Genomic DNA, 21,294 nt, shown 5'->3' with positions numbered 1-21,294 from the left:
TCTTTCTAAGTTAAAAATGTTTTTTAACATGGCACGCGCTTTACATTTCTCAGTTAGCTGAGCTCCTAAAGTCAGAATTTATGGATCATGTTTTAGGAAAGAGGTGAGGTAACCAAGACCATCAAACAGATAGCAAAGGATTAATGAGAGTCCTTGAATGTGACCTTTCAACTGATGCTCTAGAAATTTATTTTCACGTTACGTTTTTGTGATCTTAAAGGCCTTAAGTTTTCTTTCTTTTCCTTCTTTCTCCTGTCTGAATATAGCCATTTAAGTTCCTTTGTGGTGTGACAGCAGGAGAAATGAGTCTCAAATGCCTGACTGATTACCAACCCCCTGAAAAAAAAAATAGAAAAAGAAAAAAATCCTACATGCATAAAAATAGGTTAACCTTGCGGAACTGTACATTCATTTTTGAGACAAAGTCAGGTGTGGAAATGTGTAGCCCAAATATTTTTCTTTTTTTTTTTTTTCCTTTTTTTTCTGTTTTACCCTTTATTTTTCTTTTTTTTTCTTTCCTTTTTTTTTTTTTTTTTAATGCTGGAGACCAATAAGGAGCTGAGAAAGAGCTGCTGAAGCTGAAAACTTTTTTTATCTCAACTGTTGTGTTCCAGACAAGCTGAAGTTACAGCTCAGAGTTGTTCAAGAAGGCTCTCTTAAAGGCTGATCCTGTATTATGAGGCTGAACAGTTTCTGGATCAGCTGACCACCTCTGCCAAGTATTTTCAATCTTTGCTACTGAAAATGTGCTGCAAGTGTGTATAAAGTGGTGTGAAAGTTAAAAACATAGGGGGAGATCCTTACCTTCTGCAAACCAGCCTCTCCACTCCACTAAAACACAGACCAGTAAGCTTTTTTCTTCTCCTTCCTCCCACCCAGTGGATGGTAACTTTTAAGAGGAAGAAAGTCCAACAATTTCTTTTAAAAGGTTTTCATTTATTTATGATGCATTGTTATTATGTTACCTGATATTTTTCTAGCCAGAAGCTCTTAAAGCGTCCTGCTTGTTACTCACACACCTAAGTTAGAATCCACATTGTATGCTGCCTCAAACTTCAGAGTTGTTACCCCTTGTTAGACTAGTGGTTCATGGAGTTTTTCCAGCTTTCCTCAAAGGAAAAAACAGTAGTAATCTTTCTATCTGAAGTGAGATAGTGGGAAAGCATTGTGTTAAGTAGATAGGGAGGGAGGAGGAAGAAAATTCCCTGGTCAGGAGAATAGTAAGCAGGATGAGTTTATTTGCAGGGAAATGTTGTTATGGTCTGTATGGACTGAGTCTAGGTTCTAAAAATATTTAAAAGTTTAATAGAAGCTTAAATTGGATAGGAACAACATCACAGATAGAAAAGTGAGCTAAAGAGCACTATGCAGTGTCCAGTGTGTTAATACAGGATTTGCTTTGAGGTCTGGTTCTGTTAAAAATAACTCTCACATTAATGAAATGGAAATGCAAGCAAGTAATGGAGAGCCAGAACAAGCTATTCGGCTTTGCCCCAGCATGGATAGTTCTCCTCCTGTCACCAGAAGAAGGCTACTTATCATTTCCACCACTCTGGGAACTGGGTATCACAGGAGCTGGTAATCTCAGTATTACAGGAGTTTTCCCCCATTTGGTCTCCATGGTCTAATTTCTGTTGTGCTGATCAGCTATCCTGCTTTAGTAGCTGCACCTGAAAAGCAGCGTGTAAAAAGCAGTAATAATGATCTTGCCAGTTGTTCATTTCTGTTGTCTCAGGGTTCCAAAGAGAAAATCCAATATAGATCACTCTTTTTTAAAATAAATCTGAATAAAAAGTAATCTTGGCATATAATAATAAACAACGGAATTTGCCATGATGATAAATACAGGCTATAAACAGAAAAAGGTGAATAATGCTTGTCAGCATCATGTGATGTGCCTTGCTTAGAAATGAACCAATTTCATGACAAAAGGGTTTTGAGATTGTAATTAGAAAAGGTGAAATTATCTCATATATATATTTGTTGGAAGAGATGAGACGTTTTCAAGCATGTACCAGTTGGAAAAACAGATTCTAGAGCATAAATGGAAGGGAGATAATTAACATATACCCTCTGAGTTCAAGATATCAAAAAAATGTGTCTAAAGACCTTTTTCAGAAACTAGCAAATGTCAACCAAAGAGCTACTGCAATAACAAGGCATTGGAAAAAATTTAATAACAAAACTAGAATGCAAAATCAGTATCTTCAACAGTCTGAATAAAATCCCACCCTTTCTCTTAAATTTTGCATATCAGGATGGAGGATATGCATGATACTAACAAAATCTTTCAAGTTTGAATATTTCTAAATGTTAAAGCTTCTTTTTTGTTGTTTTTTTAAACCTATTCACCTGAAGTCAAGAAAATAGTCACTTACTAGACGATGTCACATCTTGGGGGAACAGAGTCGTCTAATCTTTCAAAGGAAATGTGAAAGCAGCAGTTTGCTTTATATATCAGTGCTGAAGTCTGTGCCGCTGCCTCACAGCTTTCGTAGTTGTTGTTGGCAAAAGCAACGCGATGTGAAATTACTCCTTTGTTTTGATGCTTGAGTGATACTACTACAGATACAATAGTATGAACAAGCTGTGCTCTCAATATCCAGTTCAAATTCACTTACATGTGACCATTCATCTGAAAAGTCCAGAATCAAATTGATTTTTCAAGAATTATTTGCAGAATTAAAACTTAATCTGTATTTACCACTTACCTTTTTTAACCACTCATGCATATTTTGTGACAATACTGGATTTTCTAATTCCTTCTAGTTTTTCTATTTTTTCGTGGGCAAAAATATTCTAGTGACAATTTTCTCTCAGATTTTTTGCCCATCTGAAATGAGCTAGAGATGGCTAGAAAGATACTGTGTTGGTGACCATCCCCAAGTGAGTTTTTTACCTTTAAGGCAATCTCAGCCCTAGTTAAAGTTAGTGTGTGTGCTAATTTTTTTTTCAGTCAATGAAAGAAGCTGGGAGGGCCTCCATGTATTTACAAGGGAGCTGGAGGGGGCATACCCTATGCAGGGGTGACTGTTTTCACTTACAGCAAAGGCGGGGTGGGAATTGACTTACAGCCTATGGGTACAAGATCTGGGAGTGAAATAGTGGTGAGTAGGCTCTTGAGGGGGTGCAGGGAAGCGGAGGTGCCTGGGTGACATTGCTCGATGGTCTGCTGTTGTTTGTTCCCACTGTAATTAGGGACATCTTTTGCGCACTCCTTGTAACTAAACTACATGCCTGGCCATCACCACAACTCAGCGTGAGCTGTAGCTTTCATTTAACCTTTCCTGTGGTATTCCTTCACAGAAGGAACCCAGTATCTGCACATCCCATAAAGCAATGTGCTGCATGCAGTGTACATAACGTTTCAGGTGGTTTCCTAGATGTGTTTCCTAGCTGTGTTTATCAGCTGTGCTGACTTCCCTAGTGAGCCTCGCAGCTCTTGATGGCCTTTGAATGCTCATCTTAGCCTCGCTGCTCTTGATGGCCTTTGGATATTCATCTTCAGGAGCGGTGACTAGTGTAGAAAAGTAGTAGCCTTACTCATGGACGGATTCTGCGAGAGAGGAAGGCAGTATTCAGAGAAACTAGCCCATGCAATGAGATCTTTGCAGCAGCCTGTGGTAGAATAGCTGGAGTGCTTCTGGGACTCTGTCCTGTCAAGCCATATGCTTGTACCTCTGAGTACTTGAATTTGGTACCTGCAAATGTGTATTAAAAAAAACAACACCAAATTTGACTTCACCCTATAGCATCATTTACTGAAAGAAGACTATTGCACAAGAAATGCAAGGCCCTGTAATGCTCTTTAAAATTGAGTTCTCCCTTGTGCTTCATTGCATGTGGTAGCAATTCCTCTATCTCTGAGAAACAAACCTGCAGCAAGGTGCTAAATATTCACAAACTGTTCCTGTCAAACAGGGGAACAATAGGTTGCAACAGCCACCTGCTTTTAGCAGTTATTTTCAGATGCAGAATAGGGTATGAGGATGATAAAGCAGTGGCTAAGCTATGTGGTAGCATATGTATCCTAAACCAGTGCGAATGTCTGCCTTGAGAGAAGATAAAGTTCCCATCGTGTTACAGAGGGCCAGCAATCGTCCCTTCCTGCCAATGAGGCCCATTTAAATTCCTTAAAAACAGAAAGTGTTCAGAGTTGCTTTTGAAACGTCTTAATCGTGCATTTATGGAGAGCTCATCTGAGCCACTCTGTCAGCCTAGTTCACAGTGACCTCATTGCAACTGCTGCTTCCTTAATCACCAGAGATGCTCCTTTCTCAGACTGCATGGGCAGGGATGGCCTTCCCATGGAGACCAGTACCTTCCCGGCATCCATTTGCCCTTATCCATACACGAGGAACCCTGAGATCACTTCTGTATAACTTCTAATAAACTCTTTACCAAAGAAGACTGCAGTGTTATTCACTGCAGTGTTATTCAACCCTTTATCATGCAGTTGCAATCAAAAGAAACCCAGAGATACTTTAATTCAACTTGCTAGCCTAACTATAATTTGACCTGTTTCCTTCTTTGTTTCATAAACTGTGTTTCCATAAGATATTTTTGATGGCCTGCTTGAAGAAGCCCTTTCCGGCATAGGAATGGTGAGGGCTGCTGCTTGTGTGTCTGCATACATGTAGCTCTGTAAGACTGGATGGCCTTCCTCAGTTTGCCTGCAGGAGACCCACTATAGCATGACTGAATTATCACTGTAACCTAGGAATTATGGCAAAAATAGAGATGGGCTGTGTGAGTTTATCTCAGGGGGAGGGCTGAGACACTTGCTGTTACTCCTGGATGGGTCAGTCTGAAGAACGTTTAATTGTATAGCTGTGAAGCCTCCTGTGTGCAGAAACCGCACCAGCTGCAGGGAGCCTGCAGGCTCTGAGATGGAGGAACCTCTGCAGAGGTACAGGCAGGGCGCTGAGGGCTGGGCAGTAGCTCTGCTGAAAGGGTCTGGGGCTCTTGGTGGATAGTGGTGTAAACCCAAGCCAGAAGCTGCCTCTGCTATACCTCTCCTATAATTCTGCCGCAGTTTCCCTGTAATAGCCTCTAAAGAACTGTGCCAGGAGAAAATTCAAAGGTATCTAAGAAAAGAACAACAGTCCGTTTTTGGGAGCAAATACCTCACAACTGAAAAAAGCTAGGGTTACCCACAGAGCTGGCTGTAACCTTGGTGACCTACAGACCGTGCAGTGTTTAGGATCTTCAGGGCAGTAGCTTGCCGTATTTCTAGCGTTGATTCCGCTAGTCATCTGTTTGCTGCCTCCTGCTGGGGAGGGGACTTGAAAGCACCCTGGTAATCCCAAATTGCTCATTTTGAAGCCTGTTATCTGAACCTCTTGCAAATGCAGCATTTGACTGATGACTGAAAGCTGTCTTCATCTCAGAGCATTTGCCAAACGTCTTCCATATCACAATGCTAAAAAAATCTCAGAAGATTTTGCATGTTGTCCCTTGGAGCACAGAAATATCCCTTTGTCATGACTGTTTCCCTAGCGTGCTTTCTCTGTATGCATCAGTTGTCTCTGGTCTTACAGATAGAGTGTAACCAATTTTAAGGCAGGGGATTCCTTTTGGGTTTTGTTGTTGGTTTTGGTTTTTTTTTTTCATGCTGGATGTAGCACAGTTAAATTGTACTTTTTTTTTTGAGAAATGGCTGGGATTTCCTATGTAACCAATGTGCAGGTCACCCACAGCACATAGTGGTGGATCTTCGTGTCCATCCATTTTTTTTTCATCAGCTGTCTGCGTGATGCTTTCCCATCCCTACATATGTTGGGGTTTGCCTGTGACCCTTCCATCCCCTTCCCATTCTTACACACTCCTTCATGCAAGATACTGTCTTGCACCCTATTAAAAACTCAGTGAGCATTGTATCCCCCATGCTCCATCCCAAATCATGCCTCTGTTCTTGCCCATGCCAAGGGCTGTCTGTGCATCCTTTCTTCTGATCCTTCACCATCCTCTTTCTTTTTGTCTTTCTCTTTGTTGGGCTGGAGAGGAAGGCTGATAACTAAGTTAGGGTGCCTGGGATGGGTCTGACCTGCTAGATAACAGCAGGTCCAGGGAATCATGGGTGCACTTCAGCATAACGCCTTCAATTGTTTCTTAGCATTAGAGACATTTGCAGAGGTGCTTGCTGGGCTAAGCAGCTGTTAGGGGCTCCGTACAGCCTCCACTCTCCATTTCTGTCTTTCACAATTCAGTAAGGTTCTGGCCCTGGACGACTGAAGTTCTCTCCAGAAATCATTGCGCTGCTGACAGGCGGATGGCTTATGGGATGTCACTGCTCAACCACATGAAGCCAACACCTCAGATGAGTAATTACAGCTGCCAGAGCTCAGGTGTTTATGAAAACAGAAAATCGTCTAGGACAGAGTTGAACCAGCTTTCTTCAGGTTTTAATTCTGAAAGGACTTCTTATTTCTAACTCCCAAAGCCATTCATGATGTTGGTCACAGTATTTTTAGTATCCTTTGTAAGAAATGTCTTCCATATATAAGAACAGGCACACTGGACCAGACCCTCGAGCTGAGGGACAGTGACCAACAGCAGATGCCTGAGGAAGAGCATAAGAACAGGACAAGCATGAAGTAATACTTCTTCAAAATGCTCCACCAGCCTCTGACAATCTGTGTCTCAGGGATTTGCTGAACTAGAGCTGTTGTCTTCCTGATGTAGTGTCTTTTCCATTCTTCAGTTCTTCGTGATTTTCAGCCCCATTTCATTTCACTTTGAAAAGAAAAAGAAGAGAAACAGTCTGGATTTTAATAGATACACCAGAGGGTGCATATTCATAAGCTAGGGACCTGGCAAGCTGCAGGAACATCCTTAATGCTGCCACCTAGTGTGAATAGGTCATGCAAGAATAAATTCTCCTGTCAGGGGGACAAGAGCTCCAGTTAAATCGTGAGACTGTGTTTCTTGTATTTTCCACATAAGCTACCAGACCTCAGTTTAGACCATCAGACTCAATGGGATATCATAAAGAGAAGGAGGATTTGCTTTGTGATTATAACGCACTTGGGTTTAAGAGACAAAGTAGGAAACTTAGTGTTCCCTTAGCCTATAGTGAGTAGGTGCGGTGAATTTATTGGTTACAGCAGCCAGGTGGCAAGCTAACCACCTAACCATGTGCTAGGCTGCAGCAGCAGGAATAAGGAAAATCACGTGTTAGAGGAGAACATGGAAAATGTATTGGTCCTGGGATTTAATTTACATTTCAGGGTCCCAAAAGACAGGTGAAATTAATGGATTAAATAAGGAACTCTAATGGCATTGCATAATAAATCATGGAGTTTGACACTTCTGGGAAGCCTGTAGTCCTGTAGTTCTCTTGGTCTGCATGAATTCAAGGCTGTGAAATTAACACTCTGTACCTATCATGATAGGAGGGGAGAGTTCTGTGGATCACAGCATGAAGTCTGTTGCTGTTCCCACTGTGCAAGCAAAATATATGTATAGGTATATAAGCTATAGTTTAGTTTTCTAGGGTTTTTTTTCAGAATCAGATATTGTATAAAGATAGTTAACAATGAAATTATTTGTATCACTTGCTAAGTATTTGCATAGATGTTGTAATAACCTTTATGGACCAACATGTACTATGTTAATCCTATGTTTCAGTCAGCAGGTAGTGTTTGGTTATAGCTCAGGTTTTGGCAACTTAGTCACAGGTTTGAGTCTTCCCTGCAGGTCACAGCTGTCTCTGTAGGGTATTAACAGCCGTGGTATGACTCTGAAGGAGTAAAAAGTTACTCAAGAGGCTACAGGAATAAAAGAACATGAATTCCGCAGATAACAGTGCTTTATGAGTTCAGGAAACGTGTAGACAGTGGGTGCAGTTTAATTTGGAGTCATAACAGTAAATTCTTCCTGTTTCCAACCAATAATGTCACCGCACTAAACTCACACGTGGTTGCATGTGCTGACACCGTATATTCAGATGCTGCTAATGACCAGCTGAAGGTGCTGTTACCTGGAGATGTTTTCTCCTGCTCTTCTACCCAGCAGCGCTGCTTGTAGAGCAAGGTCCTGTAGGATTTAAAAGAAAATGCTAAACTGTGCATTGGTTTTGAGAATTGGTCTACAGAATGTGTGGCAATTATGCCCTTGCTACGTGATTACACTTGATGGTTCAGAAGCACATGTAAGTGATACTACATTTCATTAGATTCCACTGGCTTTTGGAAAGAACTGACCAGTTGGTTCCCTGTATATAAGAATCCTTGGCATTTTTCTGGGAATGACAGCCCAATTGTCTCAGTTATCAACCTGCTGAGATGCAGAGAAGCAAAGAAAGTATCAGTTAGAGAAGCTCTAACTTACTTGGAAACTACCAGCATTTGTTTATTGACTCTCAAACTCATTCTGCTCTCTGTGTCCCAGCCCTGTCATTCATAGCTGGTGCTACTCCAGTGTTCACCCAGAGCATGCACCCTTTTTGAGGTAGGGAGTGGATGGCAGGTTCTTCCATCTACTTCGTGTGCTCTCCTGGACACATCATGGTGGGGAGGAGGCATCCTACTTTGTCATTCTGTAACAGCTGCTTCGGTGTATTTGTGTTTGAATCATCCAGTACTTCTTGTATGAAAAGAAGATACTTGGTAGTGATTCTACAGCAATAAAATATGTTTTGTGTACCATTGTCAGAGTAAGGAACTGGATAATATGTTTGTAAAACACCTCACAAATTAAATCCAGGGCAAATGTCATATCCCTGTGCAAGCTTTGTTTAAGGGACAAGTCCAAACTGTTTTACTTGTGTCTGCCCTCCATCGAGATTTCCACCTGCCAGGGAATCTTTAAAACCTGGCAGCGTCTCAATAGGGAATTTATCTTAAGACTGTTGAAGAGATGTTCTGGACATATGTATTCCTCTTAGCTCATGAAACCAGGATAGAAACAGTTTTACGTTTGTGCACAGTGGTTAGCAGAACGGGGCTGCAGTTTTGCTCAGACACTTTTGTCACTAGAATGTGCAAAATAAGAATTCTAGAATTTGGCATCATGACTATCAAAAAGTGTCTATTTTAGGAAGGCATCAGCATGCATATGGTATTTGACCACATACTACTCAGAGAATCATGGCTTTCCTTTTTTCCCTTGTCCTAGAAACAGCACGTGTAATTCTTCAACCTTTGATGAATCAGAAGAGTGGCAAGTTGCTCAAGATGCTGAGATATGCTTGTTGAAGTCAGGAGAAATCATGTAAGCAGAACAGTTTCATTACTACCAGGCTGAAAGAAAAAAGGCTGAGCTCAGTATCAGCTACATGAGCACAAGTCTTGCATGCTCCTGGAAGAGCTGATCGCTTGTGTCCCACAGTAGAATTTGGTCTGAGAAACAGCAGAGAGTATAGCTCAACTACACAGAGTAGCAGCAATGAGCCAGGTCCTCTCTCTTCAGTCCTGCAAAACTTTAGTGCAGGTGGGGAATAAGAAGGAAAGATTTGGGTCCACATCACATCAGAAAACCTTCCTTCCTGTTCTTATTGCAGAAGGTGCTGTGAACAGGAAGGGGGCTTAGAGAGAAGGCTGTGTAGTTCTAGTAGTCTCTGGAAGAAACGGCAAGGGAACGTCAGGGAGTGCTGTGTTAGTCAGACCTTTGTCACAGGGAGGGAATTCATGGCCTTTTGGAGCATGTCTCTATTATTTATTGGTGGCCTCACAGAAGCTGTCTTGCCTGCTCTGGTTGATATATGCCATAGCATAAAATGTTCAGCTGAGCCTCTGCTCAACCTCTGTGAACTGTGTGCACCAGTTCTCTGCATGTATTCTGCTCCAAAAGTAATAGTTACGTGCAGTAGCGATACAGCATGTCACTTGCACAGCCAAGAAGGGAATCTAACATATGAAAATGCCCATGACTTGGAGAAATTCCCCTTTGCTCACTCTCCTCTTAAGCCTAGGTTTGAAATTTTGGCTTAGTTATGGGGCAGGTTTTAAACTTTTGACTGCAGGGAGATAAATTAGTCCATGTTTCAACCTTGTTGCTGCTGTTCAGAGAACCAGGTAAACAAAGCAGTAACTAAAATCATAGCTGGGCTGTAGGGCAAAACCAAGAGTGATCGTTAGTTTATTAAAATCAAAGATCACCTGAGACACCCCAGCAGTTACTTCAGCTAAAAGGAAGAAGTAACAAGGTAAGCAAAACTTAATATAAAGCTTCTTCCCTGGCCAGAGTACAGTAGTTATCACAGTAGATCAGCTGTGATCCCTAACCACTGTGTAGTCATGCTTGGAAGCTGAACTAGAACGGCAAAACTAGAACAACTAGACAACACTAGAACTTCCTCTAGAACAGCAAATCATCATAGTGACTGTGTGATATCTTCTGGTAAATGTGTAGATTTTTGATAGCTGCTGACAAACAAATCACAGTACTGTGATTTACTGTGAGCTCATTGATTTGGAAACAATTTATTTGGCCTAAAGAGTGATATGTTAGATTAGTTTTAGTTAGGGTAATGTAGGTGAGATCCACAGCTCTTAGAAATTACAGGTTTCCCCTGAAGAAAGCAAGCAGCATTCTCCTGTTTAAGGGCCTCACTCTTTGCCGTTTGCAGTCTGAAACAGATACCAGAATGAGGCAGGCTAATATAATGCTTCAGGACTCAGGATCATCTAGGTGCTAAGAACTTCCTTTTTAATTGGAAGTACTTTGAGTCAGCTTTTATGCAGCTTGCTTGGGTAAAACAGACCAAGCTGTAGCATTAGGTGCTTCAGAGGATCTAGACAGAGCTGCTGTTCACATTCCATCCATCTGTCCCCTCTGTACTCCTGATCCCTACTTCCTGTACAAATGATATCTAGAAAAGTGAATAAATTGGTTGGGTATTTTTTGTTTACATTTTTGTTTAAAAAGAACAGTAGAGGGCAGCAGACTTTTTTTATTATAGTAACTCTGAAAAGTTTTATTCAAGCACTAGATTTTTCTAGTCGAAATGAAATAAATAAGTGAATAATATCCACATTTGCCAGAGCAGTGAAAGTGTTTGATATCATTAATTTTTTCTGTAGTTCTTGCCTTCGTCCAAGGCTGAATTTTCCTGCATCTTGTGGACCTGTCCCAAAGTTGGTGTGGATTCTGCCTCAAATAGATGGAAAATAAAAAGCAATGATTATTGTTTCTGCTTGAGTAATCAGATTGGATCTCTTCAAGTAATTTTATTTTTCTCCCTCACAGGATCAAATTACCCCTTACAGTGGAAGAGATCTTAAATTTTGGGGAAAGCAACAGAGAGCTGTTCATTAAATCCAGCACCTACAGTATAATTCCCATCACCGTTACAGAGATGGGGCTAACAATTAGCTGGATCTTTTCATCAGACCCTAAAAGCATATCCTTCAGCGTTGTCTACCAAGAATCAGAAGACACACCACTGGATCAATGCAAAGTAAGGCCTTTGTTTCCTTACTACCTTAGAGATTGTAGTACACTACAATCAGCTGCCTAGAGGAATCAGCAAGTATAGCTAGGAGGTCTCCATAAGAGTGCCAGTTGCTATTGCATTAAGGACTTGTTTCTCCAATTAAGCTACAGTTCTGCTGAAGGCAGAGCTACATCTTTATTTGATGTTGCCTGCAAAAGTTGAGTTGAAAAGCACTGTAGCTTCTATTGGTTGCATCTGAAATTCACCCACTATTATTAAGCAAAAATTATTAAGCAAAAAAGAAAAAAAGTCCAAGCCGACAAAATTCTTCTTTTTTCCCTCCTCAGTGTTAGTTAATTAGTAAGCTGCTTAGGGCTGATCTTGCCAGGCTCTTAAGCAGAGGCCACAAGGAGACAGATAAATTGATTGGGTTACCTGCATTTCTTACAGTGAAGCATATATTTAAGTGCCTTTATGGTGTGCAAAATTGCTTTGCTAGTGCCCAAGGTACCAGTTTTTATATGTGCTGTCCATATTTAATAAGGATTATGGATTAACTGAATCTATGTTACTCAGCTAATTGCAAAGTTTTAATGAAGATAGGGCAGCTGTTGGTTTAACCCACTGTGGCAGGGGCAACTCTAAGGCTGTGATTTCACTGGGGGAATAAGACATTTATATAGCATGTGTTAATTCACTCTACGGTTACTAACTCCATGTAAAATCTCTTTTTTTCTTGATCTGAAAGCTGAATGAAGAGTGAATGTTGCTTCTGTCTTGATATATCTATTTGATGTAACTTTGGGTTTTATAGGGTCGTCTTTGATTTGTGTCAGCTGCTGTTCTGACAACTGTCTCTACTAGGGTTTTACAGCAAGATAGATGGTTACACACTTTTGCTGTAACTTAGATAAACAATTAAGATTTTCTGAGAAAGCTTGTTCTATAATACAGGGAGTATAAAAGCATATATTAAAAGACATATTTAGCTAAATCCTGCTCTTGGATGTATTTGTATAGGTTTAATGTAAACTTGCTTAGATTAATATTGAAAGGATCAGGACATGATTCTACCTCTAAAGCAGAGATTTATAACCATAGCTTAATGCTGTAACGACGTTATCAAAGGAAAACAGATGTCTCGCTGTGAGATTTTAGTTTGTGTCAATTTTTAATGCTAATCAGTGAAAATAAATAGCTTTGCAGGCACATAGGCACTTTGGGAGTTTCAAGATGGCTCGAGTCTAAAAATTTTTCTGAAGGCAAATGTCGATTTATAGGGCAAATAGCAAGTTTCATTTTGATTTGTATTGAATTCCAGGTTCTTATTCCTATGACCCGCTGCAACTCTCATAAGGAAACTATCAGAGGACAGGTGAAAGTCAGAAACTCTGGAATCTACACACTGATATTTGACAACACGTTCTCTAGGTAGGTCCTAGCTGGGCGTAAAAGGTGAAATAAGCTTGGTTTTACAGACTCTGGAACTGATCAGATGTACCATTATTCTGCCATTCAGAAGTAAGTATGAGAAATTGGTCCAGCTTGCCAAAAGATCTTCAGACCGAGTTTTGGTTCTTGTTCAGGTTTTTTTCTCCCCCCATAGCAGAATTTCACTCTTCTGTCTCAACCTCTGGGGAGGTAAACAGAAGTAAGCAAGTAATTTCTGACTCTTTCCGGGACAGTTTAGTCAGGATTGTCATCTTATTAACAACAGACCTGACGGCCCTTGTGCAGGCATACTTCTTTTTAAAAAGTCAAGTTTTTGCCTGAGTATAAACTGAAAGACTGAATACACTTTTAAGGTTTCCTGTCTAGTTGACTTCAGCTATCGTGATCATCTTGCTCTCTTTTTTTTTTCTTGACAGGTTTATCTCAAAAAGGGTGTTTTATCACTTGGCTGTCGAGCGACCTGTCATCTATGATGGAAGTGATTTTCCATAGCCTTGAATATACTATGTTATTTTTAATTAAATTTTTAAGAAATTATATTCTTTATGTACATGTAAGCATTATGATTACCACTGTGTTTGAAGACTTTGAAACTATGCAATACTTATAGTGCACTTAGAGAACATGTATACACTAAAAAACGGAAGCCTTTTTAGGAACACTAATGGTTCTGTACTGTGTACAGATTGCTGAAAAGCCATGTTGTTCGATTTAACAGGTCAATAATAACCAAATTTTTTTCAGTGGGGAAAAAAATAAGTGTGGGGATGTCTAAATGCAAACTGAAATTCTCTACTGAAAATTGAATTACTTTTCTTCCAAACATATTCTTCAAAAGGAAATGTAAAGAAAAATGCATATTTTTGTTGACCTCTTCACTGAGGAGTAAACATAACCCTTTCTGTTCTGCTCTACTGCTCTTACAGTCAGAACAACAACTATGCAATACTTCAGTCTTCACAGGCATGTTATAATCCATCTAGAATTTTTTACCTTTTCCAAGTTTTATAAACAGCAAACATAGGGTTTTTTACATTTTGGGCTAAGATTTGGTAAGTCTGGCTTTTACAAATGCTTTGGTACTGAATAGCAGTTACAAAACAATACAACACAAAGCAGCAACTCATTTCACTTTTGCTCACCGTACTCTGTAAGTTGGTCCACTGAAATCAGCTCTTATGGTGAGTACCGGTGGCAGAATCAGGAGTATCATTTGTAGGATAAAGTACTGCTCACTGTGTGATATTAGGAAGAGGAGCATTCCTTTTTCCTGCTTTAGCACCTTAGTCATCCGCATTTACAGGAAAGCACAGTTCCTGAAGAGGTCAGCAGTCTCTCTCTCTCTAGACCACGTGAAAGGTGGCAATAATGTTTGAATTAGTCTCAGAAAGTCCATCCGAAACCGAATGCATGTCCAGCCCTGATGAGCTCTCCACCCAGTGTTAGTGTATTCTGCCACTTTCCTAACCCTTGCAGTTGCCCTAGCCAACTGCTAACTTTCCATCTTGGATTTGGGGACAGAGCTGGCCTTTTAAGGGAAGACTGGGTTCTCATTTATATAAAATTCCTATGCAAACTGTCTGTTTTCTGTATAGAATTTCAACTTTTTGTCGAAATATCTGAAAGCAGATTTTTCTGTTTAAAAATCCCGTCTTCTGATGGAAAGGCGAAACATTTGGCAGGAGAAAGGAGAAAAGCTCTTTCTCCCAACCAGCCCTCCTCATCATTTTATATGTGTCTGATTTCTCGTGTTATTGTTCTCCCAAGGAAACCTCAGACCAGGAAGGTTTTATTGCAGCAGTTGGTAGATGGCCAGCTCAGCCTGCCAGGAACCCTGTAGACTTTTTGGTGGCATGACCCCTGGTATACAGGGGTCATGGTGGGAGTCAGCAAATAAAACATGAAGGGAAAGAAAAAAAAAAGGCAAGCACAAGCTGAAGAAAATTATTTAGGGGAGGGGAAAGAAAGCATGGGGCAAACTTGTAAATGTAAAAACAAGGGCAGGGAATTGGAGGGGTCAGCTCGACTAGGGAAGGAAGCGGGGAGAGTCCGAGTGGTGTTTATGAGTTGCTGGTCCAATCCATTACCCATAGGGGATCTCCTTCTACAGCAAAAGGCTGCTTGTTTAAAAGATGGAGATCACAAAACAAGTGTTGGACATTTACATAGTAGCAGCTGAGGTAGAGGGAAATTTCTGATTATAGGAAAGAAAAGAATACTGCAGATAAAGCTAAAGTTTGCTGATCATTCATTCCAGTTGTTAGCACTACATAAATACAGTGATCTCGAAAAAGATTGTGAAAGAATGACTGCCTTTCATGGAGCACCCAGATTTTAGGTGCCTGGTTCACTGGAAGCTTTCCCTTGCCTTCAGATGCCTCTTCCCAGTATTGGTGCCGTGCTCTCCAGCCTCTGCCAGGCAGAGGGGTCAGTGGAAGGTGCAAGCTGGTTTACTCCCCCTCCTGAGGGAATAGGCTGCAATGCAGTTAAACCCTTACCTGTGTGCATAAAAATGAGGGGGACAAGAGACTGAAGTGGGCAATAAACAGGCAATAAACAGCACATGGATCAGTTCATGAATTATGGCATATTTCAGTGTTGAAGATATGTTTTATATTTAATTAGGCAAGAAGAGATTATTTATTGCTTAAAAATGGAGTACTGTGTACCATATGCTATGCAATTTCACTGAGCTGTTAACTGAAGTCTGCTGCAGTTTTCCTTTAAGCTTTTAGGTGTGGTTTTTAAAAGCATTTTGCTGTTGTTTTAGTTAGAATACTAATCTTACTAGGATATCTTTCTTAAAATGCCAAATGTAAGGTAGAGGGACACTGTCAAGTATGTTAAGCCAAAATATGACACCTCTGCTCAGAAGTATTTGAAATATCTCCATTCAAAATTATTTGACAGACTTGCCTCTGGATTTCCTCTCTGCATCCCAGTTCTTAGCATTTTTTCATCCTGTGGCAAATATTTTTAAGCCACTGTTATGTAACTCTTAAAGGAATTGGCTCCATCTAGTAAGCCAGATGTTGCCCTGCAAGTCTTTTCACATAGACAGTCCTGAGGCTGGCTGGCGCATATGTTTTGGAGAGGGGAGTAAAGACACTGGATTGTTTTTATTTAGAATTTGAGTCTTTATGGTACCTTTTCTTCAGGTTTTCCTGCCCCATGAGAGTAGTTTTATGGCTTTTTTGCTCTCTGAAAGAGGACTAAGAGTGGGAGCCAGAACCTGTAGTTTAAAGACAAAAAGAAAAGGTTTGGTTCTAACCAAGGAGAGTATTTAAGAAGGAGAAAAAGTTTCAAAAGAGGAAATACTCAAGCTGATAAGGTAAAACAAGTGGACAGGAGTGCAACTGTTCAAAGCAACTGTTCAAGAACAGGAATCCCACCATGTCAGCTAGAAGAGGGAGTCTTTTCCACCTCAGAGGCTGTGCGAAGACAGTAAAGAACCTGTCATTAGTACTGACCTTTTGTTTGAATGTCCCAGACCGTTTACTACTGGAGCCATGGAAACCCAATAAAGGACAGCACAAGTGTAGGTTTGTGCAAGAGATTATTTCATTCAAGCACCTTATACTTCCATTCATAAAGCACTTGTTCATGTGAGCTGTGCCAAGGATGCTGATAAATCTGTTTATTTACAGGTGCTCAGGTGATTTGTTGAATTGGGCCTTTTATTATGTGCAGGAATGCAATTAAAAGAAATATTTAAAATTGATCATGAAATTAATTGAAGGGGATATCACAGTCGTGGGACAAAGAGAGCATACATTGTGGTCAGCATAAGCAATTGGGTGTTTTTCCTGGGTGCTGGAACAATGGAGGGTAATATTTTTTGTTATGCAGAGGTTTATGTGAAGGAAAGAATATAGTTGTTTTAATAAAATGACAGTGTTCCTTTACTCAGCGTTACTCAGTGTTGCTTTATGCAAAATCACAGAGATGTATTGCATGAGAGTGTACCACGTTACAAAATAGCAAAGCTACAAAAGCCTGACTTTGCTCCTTTTTTAAAATTGAAATTGCACTATAGTTTTAATTATGCTCAATCACTGAGATTGTAACTTGTTCAGAAGCATCTTTTGGTCTTAACTGCCAAAGAATTGCAAACCCCATTCACATCAAACTTCACGCTCCAGATAGGGGAAAAAGAGATTTATGTATACCAGCGTCTGTACAGTTACACAGATGTAGACGGTTGTGTACTGGAATGTTTCTTGATGCTTTTTTTCCCCTTTTTTAACCTCAGGAATTAAAAAAATAAAATTCTGTATCATTGAGAACGTGTGTCCCTTTTCTGCCTTGTAGAGATAGCTTTGTCTGGAAGATAAAACAGATGATTGTATGATCTACTTCGAAGCAGGAAAAAATATTAGAAAATAAGGAAAATAGAAAATAGTTTGTCATGCCGATGGAGAAAGGCCACATCTGTACAGTACAACAGAGCAACAGCGGAGATCTTTAAATAAGTATTAAATGAGCCGGCCCCCAAGCTAGAGGAGATATCTTTGTGTCCTGGTGGCTCGGAGCAGCTGGGCCTCCCCCAGCAAGGGCACAGCCCCGTGGCTGAGAGACACTTTCATCCACCTTTGCTTCCCCTCGGAGGCAGAAACAAAGCAGCCCCAAGGACAGCAATTGCACTCACCATTGTCCACGACACCGAGCAGCACTGTCCTTCAGCTTAGGGCTCCTGTCTGGTTTTCCCCAGGTCCTGGCTGGGTCTGTACACCCAGGTTACGTTGCATGGCTGTGGGAGGGACAGAAGCGCTGTGTGAGTCACAGGCGCTCTTCACGTGTCGCCTCTGTGGTTGCATCTGTAGTCTCAGCCCCATGGCACATGGTAAATGCGTAGGCTTGTCTGAGCTGCTAGGGCCATCCGAATGGGGTCAGGAGGACAACGGGCCCCATCACGACCAGTCATCACTTCTTTTATCCGTTAATTCTGTTTCGTCACAGAAGTTTTCTGCTGGGGTGGAGGCTGCGACGCTTCCCGGCCCCGCACCCCAGCAGCAGCACCAGCCCCTGCTCCACGCTCAGAGGCTTCTTGCTGGGACAGTCTCCAGCGAAGCCTAGCCCACAGTACAAGGGACCTGCCATACACATGTAAGCAACCATACCTTGCTGTACAAGAGCTCTGCAGGGGAGGCTGTGGCTGTTGAAAGCCTTTGTGTACATCTCCAATAATCCATGTTTAGCCAGACTGGACAGTATATCCTCCCTTCTTTGGTGCTAGGAGCAAGGCTCTTCCAGCCCTACTGCTGCCTTACTTAGGGTCTTAACCCACCTATGTCTTGGCCTGTGCCCCAAATATTGGCCTTGGCACACCCAGTATGGCATTCTGCTGTGGGGACCATGTGAAGCTGCCACGAGACAGCGGTATCCTCTCTGTTAGCCCTCGAAATGTCACAGGGATGCTCTGAAATCCAAATATAAGGTTTCAAAACACATATGGCCCAGGAGGCTTAGAAAAAACAGGCAGCACTTGGGGGTGCTGGGACTACAGTGTCTGGTCAGTTAAATGACGGATAATTGATCCGGATCATACTTGGAAATGGTGGGTTTGCACACACCGAACTCAGATCGATGGTTCTGGTTTTGGGCTGCTTTATCTACTGTGACTTCAGTGATTCTTGCAGCACCCATCGCCATTCTTTCCCACCTTTCCATCGTTTTTCTGCTCTCTGGAAGAGGCACTTCTATAAAGCACGTCTCTGTTTCAGGCAGGAGCAGGCACCAGTTAGGCAAGTTTGCCTGCAGAGAGTGAAAGTTTCTCATCAGCTCTCGCAACTTCCTCTCCTTGTACCACAAACAGGCTGGCGCCATGCTACGTGACTACCTTGCACCACGGTCACGGCTACCCCCGAGCCCTTCACCATAGCGAATCGATGACAACACAAAGCTACTGCTGTGGCCGTCCCTGCTACAGCACAGCTCCCAGCCTTTGGAAAGTTTGGGGGTGTTAGGCCAGTGGGCAGGTCTGACCTGGTTCCTGCCTGGGTGAAATCTGGGGTCCTGGCACACTTCTGGCTGTCAGAAGTCTGAGGTGGGAACTAGGAGTTGAAGGGTCTCAGATGACGATGCAACGCTCAGGGCAGAGACAAGCTGAGCCACTCCTTCAAAGAAAAGGGACAGCAGAGGAGACTGCAACCCAAAACTGGGAACATCTGGGAAAAAAATGGCCTTAAAGAGAGGGGAGGGAGCCATGTAAGATCTCAGGCTTCTCCCAGGGCTTCCAACAACTGCTCGCTGACTGTCCTGCTGGAGCTGTGGGTAAGGCGCAGGCAGTGTCCCATGGGAGGCATGAGGGGCCATGGGGCAGGGGGGGAAATACCCCTCACCTTCGGGGAAACCTCCCCTCCTGGGAGAGAGCATCAGCTGAAGGCTGGGGACACCCTAGGGAGGCACGAGAGGGATTTTGATGGGATAAATCCAGCTAAAAACCTCAGGGCAGAGGCACAGAGGAGCCCTGGGAGGGCTTGGCCGCAAGGAGCTGTGCTGCTGGAGGACGGAGACCCCCGGCAGATGGAGGAGGGGGCAATGGCAGCAAACACCTCCATGACTGAGTCCCTGCTGTGTGGTGGCCAGCAACAAGGGACCCCACCAGGGATGAGGCTGCAGCCGGAGGGGCCGCAGGGAGGCAGCTTCCCAACGAGTTCGGGGGATGCCGGCAGCCTGGGAAGCCACCAGCGGCTGCTGGACCACAGGCAGCCCTGGCAGGACAGACCCCACAAGGAAAAACCTGCCCTGGGGGGGCTGGTCCCCCGGCTCCCCCGGGCAAAGCAGCGGGGAGCAGCCTGACTCAGAGTGGGACGTGCATGACCTGGGGATGACCCCTCCACCCCAAACTGCTGAAAGTTCATCGCCGTTTCACCACCCTCAACAGTTTCACTCGCCAACTAAGCATGAAAATTTCCCACTGCGCTTCATGGACTGAAGAAGTTTTTACCTTCACTGAGAAGGCCCCGAAATTCAAAGTCCTGGGGCTGGCGGGATGCTGTGCAGGGAAGAGGAGCTCGAGGCCGCTGGGCAGGACTGCAGGTCGGTGGCAGCTAAGGTTTGCACACTTGTTTGTTTGTTTGCATGACTCGAGGGCTCTTTTGGGGCGAGGAGCACCCTGGCCCCCATCCCTGGGAAGCGGTAGTGGGGCTCAGCTGCCGTGGGGAAGCGTCTGCCCCCGGCATGCTCCCTCCTCCCCTGCCCTCAGAAACCTGCCCTGCCCCTCAAAACTGCACCCCACCCATCGCCTCGGGAGCCTAAACCTGCTCCGGTGCCTGCGGGGTCCTCAGCTGCGGCTTCCACACCCCAAGGGTTAGACCCTTGTGTGTGAAGTAAACCCTGTTAGCAAAGTTTTCCTTTGGCCTTTTTTGGGAGGGGTAGATCCTATCATTGGAAACAGGTTATGTGTACGGATCCAAACCTGGGAAGGATGTGTGGGCAAGAAACAACCAGTTCATCCCCTCCGTGTATGTGGCCGTGCCTTTATTTAACAGAATTTCAGCTTCTGTTTGCACTGAGCTCGACACAAATCACAAAAATACCCCAAACCCTTCCTACGCATATAGTAAAAAATGTATACATCTTTCACCATTTTTTTCCCCTAAGGAAAGGGTTAAAAAAAAAATCCTAATAAATGTATATGAAACTAGAGCCCCATCTGCCCAGATGTACCCTGTTAGCTAGAAAAGCAGCACCAAACCTTGCAGAAAGCTCGTGTTTATCCACATGCTTTAATGATTAATACACAATGCAAACACTTTCTTCCTGCAAGAAATAATTACCTGGAGGCAAACTAGGTTAAATGTGGTTATTTAAAAGAAAGCCTCCTGAGTACTACAACTTGCAGTTGAAGACTGGGAGGTGCAGGCTGCGGTCGGGCAGGACAGGCAATGCCACGACCCCGGGAGGGGATGAGCGAGGGGGAACGGCCACGCAGTGCCCTGCGGCCTCGGGCACCCTTACGGCACCAACACCAGCACGCTGAAAGCCCTATAGAAGTTGCAGGGTGCATTACAGCACACCGTTTTTGGGAACCACTGCCTCCTCCCACCTGAAGTCTCAATCCAAATTTCATTAATGTTAGGTTTGACACTTAATTACTCTCTGTCTTACTGGCCCCAGGCTAAATATATTTTCTCACCGTTAGGAGAGATATCAGCACATAACCGGTGGCCTGTTCAACCATGGGTTTGGTTTTTGTGTTCTGATTTACTGTGGCTTTGCACCATATGGCAAATATCTCCGGGACAGACAACTCAGCATCTCTGACGCCCCTGAATTTTTATTGCAAGGTGCCATTTGTTAATGCAAGGAACCGCACAAAATGCCAGTATCAAAACAGGAGCCATAGCAACTAAATTGTACAACAAATTTCATCTTACACCGCACAGCTATAATATAGGAGAAAGACAGATCTAATTCTGTAATGACCACTTTATGAACACAAACAATCGACTTTCCTTTGC

General features: G+C 42.8%; 1 protein-coding gene across 6 annotated transcripts in view; it reads left to right on the top strand.

Moving 5' to 3' along the window:
- Nucleotides 1–17,105, top strand: part of FYCO1 (FYVE and coiled-coil domain autophagy adaptor 1) — a 53,400-nt gene extending 36,295 nt beyond the window's left edge. For 5 of the 6 annotated variants that reach the window (XM_072853806.1, XM_072853800.1, XM_072853801.1 and 2 more), the window contains 4 exons: nucleotides 9,118–9,213; nucleotides 11,191–11,401; nucleotides 12,699–12,808; nucleotides 13,246–17,105. In XM_072853806.1, coding sequence (XP_072709907.1) covers nucleotides 9,118–9,213; nucleotides 11,191–11,401; nucleotides 12,699–12,808; nucleotides 13,246–13,321 — 493 coding nt within the window. In that variant the 3' untranslated portion in view covers nucleotides 13,322–17,105. The remainder of the gene's footprint in view (nucleotides 1–9,117; nucleotides 9,214–11,190; nucleotides 11,402–12,698; nucleotides 12,809–13,245) is intronic. The other variant, XM_072853805.1, reaches the window with a different exon arrangement.
- The last annotated feature ends 4,189 nt before the right edge of the window (nucleotides 17,106–21,294 follow it).

The sequence above is a fragment of the Ciconia boyciana genome, chromosome 2 (genome assembly GCF_034638445.1).
Source record: "Ciconia boyciana chromosome 2, ASM3463844v1, whole genome shotgun sequence".
Taxonomy (NCBI): Eukaryota; Metazoa; Chordata; class Aves; order Ciconiiformes; family Ciconiidae; genus Ciconia; species Ciconia boyciana.
This window is presented reverse-complemented; position numbering and strand designations above follow the sequence as displayed.